The sequence below is a fragment of the Embiotoca jacksoni genome, unplaced genomic scaffold (genome assembly GCF_022577435.1).
Source record: "Embiotoca jacksoni isolate LCO1_2020_lvr unplaced genomic scaffold, fEmbJac1.0.p SCAF_17, whole genome shotgun sequence".
Lineage (NCBI taxonomy): Eukaryota > Metazoa > Chordata > Actinopteri > Embiotocidae > Embiotoca > Embiotoca jacksoni.
In genome coordinates this window covers 12,867,500-12,880,406 of record NW_027185307.1, presented here as the reverse complement: position 1 = coordinate 12,880,406, position 12,907 = coordinate 12,867,500, and the positions used below count along the sequence as shown (strand labels likewise).

General features: G+C 38.6%; 1 protein-coding gene across 1 annotated transcript; it reads left to right on the top strand.

Moving 5' to 3' along the window:
* The first annotated feature begins 1,764 nt into the window (after positions 1–1,764).
* Positions 1,765–12,901, top strand: sgk3 (serum/glucocorticoid regulated kinase family member 3). The gene is made up of 17 exons (XM_069151683.1): positions 1,765–2,006; positions 6,561–6,741; positions 6,925–7,008; positions 7,218–7,290; positions 7,419–7,494; positions 7,698–7,773; positions 7,907–7,956; positions 8,075–8,132; positions 8,488–8,571; positions 8,680–8,811; positions 9,312–9,424; positions 9,680–9,716; positions 10,171–10,257; positions 10,553–10,648; positions 10,806–10,961; positions 11,155–11,244; positions 11,978–12,901. The coding sequence occupies exons 2-17, from the start codon at positions 6,646–6,648 to the stop codon at positions 12,146–12,148; spliced, it is 1,479 nt and encodes a 492-aa protein (XP_069007784.1). The 5' UTR covers positions 1,765–2,006; positions 6,561–6,645; the 3' UTR covers positions 12,149–12,901.
* Positions 12,902–12,907: the final 6 nt, after the last annotated feature.

Sequence of the window (12,907 nt, the reverse complement as noted above, 5' to 3'; positions counted from 1 at the left end):
AGGGAGCTCTGCAAATTGTGTTTTGCTGACATCTTGTGGACAACATGTTGGTATCTGCACACTGTTAGTTCCATGTACAAAAGAGACCGTATTTACCACTGAAAATGTATTTTGTTCAAACGTTATGTCATCTTAGCATTTTTATAGATTGAATTACAGAAATGTCACGCTGTCTGGTTATTATCCGTCAAGCCAATCCAAACAGGTAGGTCGGGACTCGTGACATAGGCTGTTTGGTGGGGTAAGTGCTGCATTGCGTCTGTTTTGATTTTGACAACCGGTGCAACTGGAAAAAGTTCTAGACTATCGTAAAGCACTGGAAGTTCAGATCATAGTTGTTGGGCCACTTCTCGTTTGTACGCCTTTCCCACAATTATAAAGTAGGCCTCTCTCATTCTAACATATTATTTCACAAATCATTCATTACTGACGTGTTTTGCATAAATGCACTTTTTTTTTCTTCTCGCGGTTATGGGCCAGAAATTCTCCCTGCTATGCAAAATTAGGATATGGACAAAATTTGTGCACATTAAGCATCTCCTGCCTTTCTACCTATAGGTGACACTGTTTAACTGTTTGACTTCTCAATGTTGTCATTCCCGAGTGTAGAAGTAGTGGTACAAAGCGAACCATAATGAGACCAGAAGTTAGTTATCATGCCTCGAAAAATAAAAGCCAAAATGTTGTTATTTACATTGCGTCATCATAAAAACATCTCAAGATATTGTCATACTAGATCAACATACAACAACGAGTAAAGACATTTCGAACCCTTTCTGTTTTCTTATACAAATAAGACTTCATCTTCTAACTGTATTAGAGGGCATAGGGAAGTTTCATTCATTGGCAAGGCTGGATTACCTAACTGATTACAATGAAATACACAAAAAACAACAAAAACATATAGCAAAACAACCCTGAAGATTCACAAAGCAACTGTAAGGAGACACAAAATGACATAACAAAATTGGATAAAACATACGTGCCATTCCTGTGAAATTTGTATTGTATAGATCAATAATTATTGCTGCCGGTTGTACGTGTAAGTCACATTTTAATGTTGTAGCTGGTTGTTATAAAGCTAATTTTAATCAGTGGATCATATCTTATTACCTGAATGCATGTTTTGTTCGTAGTATCAAGGAGGCCTCAGCAAACTGTCTTTAAAAAAAAAAAAAATCTGAAACCTTGTGGAGTGAAGGTTTAAAGTGGATGGAAGCATTCAAGTACCTTAAAATTGCACTCTTGTTATTGCTGGGCAATATAATGCTATTACTGTGTATCTTATTATGATATAAGAGCAGATATTTTCTTAGATTTTGGAAATCATAATAGCGTGAAATGGCATTAGTGCCTTCTCCTGGTTTGAAAGGGTACAATTCAGTAAAGTGATGTAATTTTCTGAATTTACCAAACTGTTTCAGCTGTTCTATAATATGCCTTTATTCACCTCGTCATCAGGACATACATTCCTGATGACGATTTATCAAAAAATATCATCCTGTAAATATTTGATTCGCGAAAGCGCAAATAATTATCACTTGTATTATCGAGGCATTAAAAAAAAAAAAAAAAAAATTTAAATGTTGTCCATTATCGCCCAGCCCTTAACTCTCGAACAAGTCGTTAACAGTAAATATGACAGAAACAGCCCACCACGTCGGGTCGCTTTCTGTGGTTTTATTTTGAAATGCAGCACCGGAAGTACGCTCGCGTATTAAGTCCGATGGCGGTTGTGGCTGCGAGGTCGCGTGACAAATTTCATTGGAACTTTCAACGGCCAGGAAAGACTGATGTTTCCTGCTTCTCTCGTCTGTCAGAGAAGCTTATGAGCAGCGAGACAAAAAAACAAAAAAAAAGAGACAAGTTTAATTTTGAGGGGTTTTTTTTTTGGGGGGGGGGGGTCTTTTGTCTGGGAAAATGTTCGCTGCGTTTGTAGTTTAAAAGCGAAATATCACCACTCAACGGGCGAGATTAAGAGGAACGCCGCATCAACATACTGTAAGGTACGTGATGTTCACGTCAACGTCTCCGCTAACGTCGACTAGCTGTCGGGTCACGTTTACTTCAACTTAACCAGCTTATTACTGGAAATTGAAGTTTTACGTAAACGCTGGTTGTCGAGAGCGATTAACTGCTCACTTGCCGCTTAACCTAATGTGAACTTTTGAATGTCCAGAAAATTAAAAAAAAAACTTCAACCCAAGCCGGAAAAAAAAAAAAAAAAAGTGTAAAAACAGTCACGTTAGCGACTTGACGAGGTGCCGACCCAAGACGAGCTGGGAGTGTATGTAATTTAATTTAAAAAAATATATATATATACTGTTTACAGTTTGTATTTGTGTGTGTGTGTGTGTGTGTGCTCCTCCCTCCTCTGGCTCATTTTTTTCCACCTCTGTCCTCGCTCGAAGAAGGTAAAAAAAAAAAAAATGTCCTGTAATACACGTGATATGTGCTGAGATTTGAAAGTTGTCCCGGTGTAAGTACACCCGTGGCCTCAGGTGGAAATTTTTTTTTTTAAATAAATTATATATATATATATATATATATATATTGTGAGCTTACGAAATTGTTCTGCCGAAATTAAACAAAAGTAGCAGAGGACTTTTCAACAGTGTGTCCTCCACCTCCACATACTTTTTTTTTTAGTCTGATTGTAGAAGTCATGGCTCACACTTAAGTAGCTGAATGTCTACCTCGGATGTTGATTCAGCTGTTTGGTAGGACTTAGTGATGGTGTTTTGTTTTGTGATCATGTGATGCTGTCACATTTAAAAAAAAAAAAAAAGCACATTTGCAGTGACAAAAAGGATGCATTTCTTCATAAGGGTTTCGCCTCTGGTTTCCACAGAATATATTTAAACTTGTGGAAATCTGCCTTCTTGTTTCCTGTGATTTGATGATCTGGTTCCTCAATGCACACAGGTGGCTATGGGTGACGTATTTTCTTCGACAGGAAGACAGGTTTTTATGTTACAGAAAATGCCGAGATGTACTTGATGGTGTCTCATCTCATTTATTGAGAACTCTGCATTTGTGATAACCGTGGCGAGGTATAATTAAAAACAAATACCAGCCAGCATTAAATCACCTGACGGGCAGAGAAGCTGCATGCTTCAAAACAGGAGCATTTTGTGATTTTCCCATTTTCTGCAGCCGATGAGCCTTTAATCGCGTCAACACGCAAACAGATTCAGACTTGTTTCTAAAAGGAAGTCCGTGCCGCTGCGTGCAGACTCTGGACGTCTGTTTGTTGTCTGGACCGTCAGGTTAGGGTAAGAATTTGCTCAAATGCTGATGTCAGTTGCGCAGATCAGGGTTGACTGAGTTCGTGCCCCTCCAGCTTCTCCAGCTGCACTTCCTCAATCAGAGATGTGTGTCTGCTGCATTTCAATTAGATACTTCTAAATTAGATAAGTAATTATACGTTTTCAGTTTTAGCCCACACCTTACAGATATCTTTGCCTGAACTATGTAGATTTAAACATTTCAAATGTACCTGAACAGATTTTAATGCGTGAATTTGTTTCAATACATCCATTAAAACTACTCGTGTGTGTAACGTCATACAAATCTTTTCACACATATGAGGTTAAGAAGAACTGGTTTAATTAAAGGTTATAAATGATTCTCTCTGTTCACGTACTGGCTAAGCCGTCCATGTGAAGTGATCCCCCAAACCTTTTCATGTGTAGACACACTTCTGATTGAGCTTTTAGATTGGATTTAGTGTGACTTCTGCTTTGTTTCCTCTCTAAAAGTCCATGACATGCTCGATTCAGAGCCACACACAGAAATAAATGTGTTCAACATCCCAATAGGATGTTCATTGGCAAGGATGTGTATTTGAGCTAAGCAGGAAGAATGCTATTTTTGATCCCGTGTAGTAGCCCAGCGTATTTGTGCCTGTCAGCACAAGTTAATTCATGTTGCGGTGTGAATGCGAGGCATGCCGGGCTTTAAACTGCAGTGAGGGAATGTGCTTGACTTTAATCTTGTTTTTTTTTTTTCTTTTTCATGCTCACGCTGCCTTTCAAGCTTTGTTTTCAAACCTTATAACCAGCGTGACAATGTCTGTTTGCGGGTGTGGTGCTGCAGCATTCGGTACGTAGGAGTAGCAGTGTCGGCTCGAAACGCAAGTTGCACGAGACGGTTATAGGTTGTTCTCCCCTTCAGCAAAAATATTTCTGGAATGTAAAAAAGCGGGTCCTACCTAGTGACGAACCGAGCCAGTTCACCGTTAAAACAGACACAGATGTGGGGCAACTCGGGCGAGTGCCCAGGCATTTTTGGTGTATGCCAGCCACATTTGCACAAACTTAAGATTTTAAAAAAATACAAAATGAAGTGTTTCTGTCCTGGGTGGCTGATAGAGGAGAAAAATATGGTAGTCACAGCCAAAACATGTAGCTGCCGTTGACTTCCTGCAGTGATAACATTTTTATGGTCCAGTTTTAACCAGAGCTTTAAGCAATTAGTCGAGCAACAGGTAATTAATGAGCAACTATTTTGCTCTTTGTTTCTGTACATTTTCAAGCACAAATGCAGCAAATCTGCCTCCAGCTTCACAGATGTGAAAGTGTTTCTGCATATCTGTCTTCTATCGTCGAAAAATTGATATATTTGGATTTTGGACCGTTGCTATGGCAAAACACGATACATGAAGATGTCAGCTTGGTGATGGGCTTTTAATAAACTTAACAATTTATGTAACGTGAAAATATGAAACGTTTTAACTGTTTCCGCATACGAGGGAGATGAATTGTTGGCGCAAAAATGTAAACGCTGGTCTATTTTTCAGGTTGTCCTCATGAATGCGGGTGAAAGTGAAACCAAAAGAAAGTTTTGACGTGGTAACAAAAGAGAAAGAAGGGCTCGGGATGAAGAGGGCCTGAAGGTCCCTCTGACTGCACACATGCATTTTAAAGAGGGCCGCTCTTTTACCGTTTCGCTCACCCCAACGTGAGCAGAATGAGATATCCCTTCAGGATGCATTCAGGATCAGCGTGCAGACAGAGAAAACTGACGCAGGGCTGGTTTTCCTTGTGTTTTCAGCGAACAGCCTGCGAGATGGAGGCTAGAAAGATAAAAACGACCCAACAAACGACGCTGACCTCATCGACATCAAACAATGGACGAGTGAGAGCAGCAGACAAAGAGCTTTATTGTAAAACAAACAGACGTTACATAACACATGGAGAAGGATATGCCTCTCTGTGCGATTTAATGAGATAACTCAGTGCTGAGTATTTATTACAGCACACACTGATAGTTTTCTATCAAGTCGCCTGTTTGGTTGAATACAGAAGACAATATATTTTACAAGTGATTATAATTCACTCAGTAGACTTTACAATAGTATAGAAATTCCCCTTCCTCATCGTCATTGAACCGAGGCGTCGACCTTTTGTTAACATGGGAAGGAGTTAATTACACTTCAGCAATGAACTTTATTTATTTCCCTCTGAGTGTTCAATCCATTGTGTAACTTCAGCTTCAAAGACCCCTGCAACTTCATTTAAAAATACCTTTCTTCTGGCAGAAAAGAGCAAGAATGTCACATACTCAGCATGTATGAGAGCTGGTGTGTGTGACTGAGTGTGTACTTGAATGTGTTCATATGTTGGCGCGTGTCTGTGTGCGAGAGAGACAAATGCACACGGAAGAGGCTGCATAGATGCACGCACTTATTTGTCTACCGGTGGATAACAGCGCCACAAACACCAAAACAAGAAGTAGAACAGAGCGTTTCACTGATATGTTCTGTCGGGGGAAAAGTGTTATTTTATTGAGAATAGTGAGGATGTGATGTTCATGCTCATAGGAAGGAGTGAGTTAACTGGTTTCCCAGGAGGAGGGAACCCACCTGCTGTCATGTTGCAGCTCACTGAGCGGCTTGTTATTGTCAGGACCTCCAGACAAGGTTTCAACTGGACGTGCTTTTAAAGGCAAAACCGTTGAATCCTTTTCACACTAAGAGGTAACATATTTACACAATGGCCATTTGTGTCTTTAAATCTGAGCATTTGTATTCCAAAGAAAAAGAAAAAAGACTTAATTCTTTGAGTTTTTGTTAACCGACATGTGAAAGTAAAACATGGCAATTCAATTTCCATCAGTTCCAACAAATGCAGTTGTGCTGCTGACAAATGAAATTAGTAATAAACTGTTTCCATTATTTTACCTGGAACTGGGACATCAGCACCATGTGTGGGACTTGCAGGCGACATCTTTTCTGCCACCGACAATCGCAGCTTGAAAAACGCAACCACTTCAACATTTACCAAAAAAAAAGAGAAGAGGGATTGAGGATTAATTGATGAGCTGGTATGATAAATTAAGGCCAATATCGCAGCTCCTGCCACTGATCATAAATCAACCGGACTACAATACAGCTCACATCAAAGAACTACTGTACAAAACACGATCTAATTAATGACTAAAAACTGCTTATGAATTTGGAGTCATGGATGAGCATTGCAGACTGTCATGTGTAGAGAGCACAACACCAGTTTCACTTCCTGAATCACAGAGTGCTCTATTGTTTTGCTCTTATGCAGCAGTGAACCAGGATGGAGACCAGCCAGTTCTATACTTGAAGCCTTTTCCCGGAGGACACCTTACTTTATCACCCTGCACCTTTGAATGCTGATAGCTCCTAAGATGGAGGAGCAATCCAGTCTCCCCAATGTCAGCATACCCTGCCACAATGAGCAGAGGGACAAGAAAAAGCGCTTTACAGTACGTACATTTGATTCATGTTTACTTTGCAGGAAAAATGAATCTGTACAGATGATTGTTTCAGAGTTTGGTTGTGAAGCATTACAGGTCAATAAATGTTACTGCTCTAAAATCAGCATAAAATCATATTCGGGTCATTTATATGAACACGCTTTGCCTTTTTTTTTTTCTTTTTTTTTTTAGGTTTACAAAGTGATGGTCACTGTTGGACAACAGGAATGGTTTGTCTTCAGACGATATGCAGAGTTTGATAAACTCTACAACACAGTGAGTGATGGAACAACTCCTGTTTCATTTTATATCCAATGGGGCACCTGACACATTACCATAATTTGATTCATAAGGCTTTGGTTGCTTTAGTCTTTGATTCACCAGGTTGAGCGTCATGCTGTTCACATTGGCATTCAGAGTAATTACAGACTCGTGATCATACTTTTTTTTTCCAACCTCTGACATCATCTTCTCTTTTATCACAGTTAAGGAAACAGTTTCCATCTATGACCTTGAAAATTCCTGCGAAGAGGATATTTGGAGACAACTTTGATCCGGGTAAGTGTTTACACTACGCTGAAGTATAAACCTTGTATCGGATGTCAAAAGAATAAATGCAAGTTTTTGCTTGATCTATTTTCTAGTGTTTGATTGTATTTTTTTTTTTATACAATATATGCCAACAGAGTTCATCAAGCAAAGAAGAGCGGGTTTGCACGAGTTCACCAAGCGAATTGTTTCCCATCCTCAGCTTTGCAACCAGTAAGTATTGGTGCACTCACCGTCATATTACATTATATCATTTATATTTGCTGGCTTGTTTTAAATGGTTTGAGAGATCTGAATCCAGAAATCTATTTAGATCAAATTTGTGTACTTGGCATCAGATGAAATCATGGAGGTCTGCTTTGTTTGCTGATGCTTTTTGTTTTATTTAACTGCTTGGTCCCTCTTATACTTTGCAGTCCCGATGTGAGGACCTTTCTACTAATGGACAAAATGCAACACTTCTCCGATGCCTCAGAGGATGAAGATGACAGAGTAAGTAGCCAGTGAATCACCTTTAAACAGTTTTGGTGGATTTTTTTTTTTTTTTTTTGTGTGGGTGTGCGTGTGTCTGAGCTTTATCCTTTCTTGGCTAAACTAGATAACGTTTTTCTCTGCTGTTTAACAGAGCAGCTCTACCTCCAGAAACATTAACCTGGGACCATCTGCAAATCCACAGTATGTTCACTACTCAAATGCACTTCTTTTTTTTTTTTTATGATTTATAACTTTGCAGTTGTGTAATCATGTCAATTTTCATATCAGTTAAGTTAAAGTGATGTCATCTTTATTTCAGAGCCAAGCCCACAGACTTTGACTTTTTAAAAGTCATAGGAAAAGGAAGCTTTGGGAAGGTTTGTAAACAATACAATCCCAGAAAATAGACTTTTGTTCTCTTCATCCTGAAACCAAGTCGGTGAATCTGTAAAAAAGTATTGCCTGAAGTGCAGTAGTTTCTCAACATAGAAAAAAAGTTTTACAAATAAACATTTGTAGAAATACAGTGAAATGAGTTGAGTGAAATATTTGGAACTAACATGAGTTATGTTAAGAAACCTTTTCAAATGTGTTTGTATAGTTTTCTATTAGGGAAGCAACAAGTTTTAGTTCTGCATGTGTTGATGTAGGAAGTGAGAACCAGATTGGGAATTATCCTGGTTTATGGTGTTGATTCAATGTTTAACATGCTGTGTCTTGCTTGCGATGCAGGTTTTCCTTGCAAAACGAAGACTTGATGAAAAGTGTTATGCAGTCAAAGTCCTACAGAAGAAGGTCATTCTCAACAGAAAAGAGGTACCTTTATCTCACCTTAACAATGACACACAACCTTGACCATATCAGTATTCTGCCATGCATATGTTTATGGTAATCTTTATTCTGAATTATTTATTTTCCTATCAGCAAAAACACATCATGGCAGAACGCAATGTGTTGTTGAAGAATGTGAAACACCCTTTCCTGGTCGGGCTTCACTACTCCTTCCAGACCGCAGACAAGTTATACTTCGTCTTAGATTTTGTCAATGGAGGAGAAGTGAGTTCTTTCAGTTTTGCGAATAATGTGATCACACAGAAATGAGTCATAGGATCAAGAGCAGTTGGGAAAGGCAGTAACCCATGATATATATATACAAAACAATTTTAAAGAACTATCTCTGAGCTGTACTTTTCCTTGTTGACACACCTCTGTGACATTTTTATTGGCGGTTACGACATTACACAGAAGTAAGAATGCTCTTCAGTGTGACTTCCTCTTCAGATCTTGAAGTGTGATCAGTCTTTTTAAAGCTGCCATGTGTGACTGTGTGAGAATGACTAATTACAATCTGGATCTCAGTAAATATGCTTCTTGCCCTTCTGAGCAAGATGACTACAAACACCCCAAGATAAAAATGAATTCAGATCATTATTTACATTTTCCAGTCAGTGTGAAGTCACTCAATCTAAAAAAAATAAATTAAAAAGTGATCATTATAAATGGATATTAATCAAAAAAATATTAATAAAGAATTCCCTGTAAAATTTCCATTTCAGCTTTTCTTTCATCTTCAAAAAGAGCGGACCTTTCCAGAGCCCAGAGCAAAGTTTTACATTGCTGAAATGGCAAGTGCACTGGGATACCTGCACTCTCTCAACATTGTTTACAGGTATGCTGGGGGTTAATTTAGTGTTAAGTTTATGAATGAACAAACTGAAATATGTCTTATCAGATAGACAGATCAAAAAAATATGTCAAGTCTGTGAATATAAATCAAATAAAAACACACAATGCCATCAAGCTTACAAACTTAGAATTTAGGCAAAATGTACATAAAACGCGTGTGATACATACGGGTGTCATTTACATGATAATGCTTCAAAATAATAGATTTACAACTATACCCATATTCATATTTCTCCAGAGACTTGAAGCCAGAAAATATCCTTCTTGACCATGAGGTGAGTGTTCATGTTTGTTACTATTTTTTTTTATTAGTTAAACCCTAAATATACCTGCACTGCACTCCACCCAATTTTACTCATGTTTTGTGTATAGCACTACCATACTCTAAATAATGGCTTTTCATTTATAACATTTCCATAAATAAAATAATGATATATTCATGAGACACGTGTCATTTTTTTTTTTTTTTTTTTTCCCCCCAGTCGTGATTGTACCACCAGTGTCATTTGTAGCTCCAGCTGAACAGAATGCGTGTGATTGGATTAGGTCTTACTCATGATTTTCCTGCCTAGCCTTTTTGAGAAAACGAAGGGAACGGTGAATGGGTCTGACTGAGCTACGTTGCAGCCAACATTCCTGGTCAACAATAGAATCCAAAGTCCCGGGGGATAATGAGCTGCTTGTGTGGCACATGTTATCTAAAAACGTTCCTGTGTCCTCTCTTTAAAGGGGCACATCGTTCTGACGGACTTTGGATTGTGCAAGGAAGGCATTTCCCAGACAGATACCACCACTACGTTTTGTGGAACACCTGAGGTATGGGTGTTCACGTGTCCGCTGACGGCTAATTTTCCTCCACGACGTCCCAGAGAAGTCTCACGTTCAGTGACGAAATAATCATTATAAGCCTTGCTTGTGCAAGTATGAATGTATTCCAACGTCCTATGCTGCTGTATGTGTTGGGTATGAGTCACATTTTTACAGGCAGGAAAATAAGACTTTCGTGAGCAAAAATAGTAGTTGATAAATATTTGGCGGGTATATTTTAAGCTCGAAGCACAATGACAAAGTTCATGTCATATTATTATGTCTCTGTGCTTTTTGTTACCAGTACTTGGCTCCAGAGGTCCTGAGGAAGCAGCCGTACGATAACACGGTAGACTGGTGGTGTCTGGGTTCTGTGCTGTATGAAATGCTCTTTGGCCTGGTGAGTTGTTTTTTTTCACTTTGAGCCCACTTCTCCACAAATAACTCAAATTTTTGAAAATCTGTTTCAGCGCTGACTGTTGAATTGTCGCACTTTGCTGTCGCACTCACCGACTCACTTCCATGCTTCTACTTCTCGTTTTTTTTTCGTGGCCCAGCCGCCATTCTATAGCAGGGACACACACGAGATGTATGACAACATCCTCCACAAGCCGCTGGCGAAGCGTCCGGGTGCATCCAACACAGCCTGGTCTCTCCTCCAGGGCCTGCTGGAGAAAGACGGCACAAACAGACTGGGGTCCACGGATGACTTTGTATGTGGGGTTATTTTAAGGCGTGATCGCTGTCGGTGTACGGCATCATTTTCTATTGTTGAGCTCCCTCTGGTGGCTCTTCTGCAAATACAACGCCAATGCTGCTAAAACATTACAAATGTATGAATTCTACTAAACTTTTTTGTAGTTCAAAATGACTCACTCGTGGATTTATTCCCTATTTTTTTTTCAGAATGAAATTAGAGCACACAGCTTCTTCTCTTCCATCAACTGGGATGACCTTGAACAGAAGAAGATCCTTCCCCCATTCACGCCTAATGTGGTAATTATTTTCTCTTCTCCAGCAGTTGGAACTTCCCGAGTATTGTACAGGAAAGTTTTCATGACTGCACCTGATTTTAAATGCGTAATTCACCTTGCTTTTTGGGGATACAGATTCAGAATAAGTTATATACTGTATTTAATCGTGCTGTATTTACACCCTCTCACGAAAGTCACTCACGTGTACCTGGTTGATATTATGCAGTTTAGTTAGAGGGGCTAAAACACCTGTGTGGGGATGCAGTATCACCTGTACAATCACATGCAAGTCATGTAATGTTGAAAAAGTGTGGTACATTTCAAATGGGCTCCTCTCAGCCAGACTGATTGAACACGGTAAGCCTCCCGTAGGTGAGATTTACTGCAGGGTTGCATTTGATTGTGCGAGACTGCTCAAGTGTTTCTAATTAACAGTAGAGGTTGTCTAATTAAGTACCTTCTTTTCCACTACTGCTGCATGTTTATAGACTTCATTTCATGTACTGTTTTGGAGTTTCCTCTTTTTAGACTTCTGGTTGTTGATTCTTGGATTACAACTAATTTGATGTCTCCTAATTTGAATGAGTTGTACACATTATACTATATACGCTTAGTTGTTTTATGCCTTTTGAAGCGCATTGCAAAATCAAGATAACGCTTTTTGTCATCAAATTTAGTCGCCGTAATGAATACGCATGTATTTGTTCTTTGAATGCTAACGTGACCCACGCTTGTCTTCTCCCATGTTTTTACAGAGCTCTTTCTGTGATATCTCGAACTTTGATCCTGAGTTCACAGAAGAGATGGTTCCCAACTCCATCTGTTGGTCTCAAGAACATTCCATAGTCAATGCCAGTGTTATGGAGGCTGATGACGCCTTTGTGGGTTTCTCTTACGCCCCGCCTTCTGACGACTCTTTCCTATGAAACATCCCCAAGAGGTCTTCAATTGCCTTAACCAGTAAAACATTTTTTGTCTAAAGGGAAGAATTTATACCATGGATTAACTTGTTCAATGAAGCCAAAGCAAGCAGCTGAGAAGGATCTGCACTTAAATAAAATTTTGGTTGGAACGAGATGTGCCACAAAGTCTTTATATTTTACCTATTTGTATTTATATAAATATCTATGTATACATAACAGATAATATTTTTTAGAATTAAGAACAGATCTCTATTGGTGGTTACTAAATGAGCTTTTACAAAGCCCTAAATTTGTCCCTTAAATGAAATCAATAAGCATTTTTTTTTTTTTTTTTTTTTTTTTTTTTTTTTTTTAAACTTGAACAATTCACTGGACTTAAAATGACACGGTTTGACTGTCAGAGGGATTTGGGTTTGTCATGAAATTACTGTAAAAATAAACTTGTGTAACATTTATTTTACTGAGCTGAAAATAGGGATTACTGGAGACCACTGAATAAAACATGTTGGTTTATATGTCACATTTGTTTAAAAAAAAAAAAGGATTTCTTCTACTTCCTTAGTTACCTTTGAGGTGTTTTTGCAAATACTGATTGAATTGTTTTTTATTGGGACTATTTGTGCTTATTTTTCGCTATTTGCCTTAACACATTTATTCATATTCGAAATCCACAATGCTTTTCTTCGCCTTGCAATTACGTAGGTCTATACTCATGCAGAACAATAAAAACAAAAACAAAAAAATCTAAGAAAAATAGCCTGG

Excerpts from the sequence above, each read along its gene's own strand:
- sgk3 (XM_069151683.1), top strand. The coding sequence starts at position 6,646 with ATGCTGATAGCTCCTAAGATGGAGGAGCAATCCAGTCTCCCCAATGTC. Across the intron at positions 8,133-8,487 it reads GAAAAGGAAGCTTTGGGAAG|GTTTTCCTTGCAAAACGAAG; the intron begins GTTTGTAAACAA and ends CTTGCGATGCAG. Across the intron at positions 10,649-10,805 it reads ATGAAATGCTCTTTGGCCTG|CCGCCATTCTATAGCAGGGA; the intron begins GTGAGTTGTTTT and ends TTCGTGGCCCAG.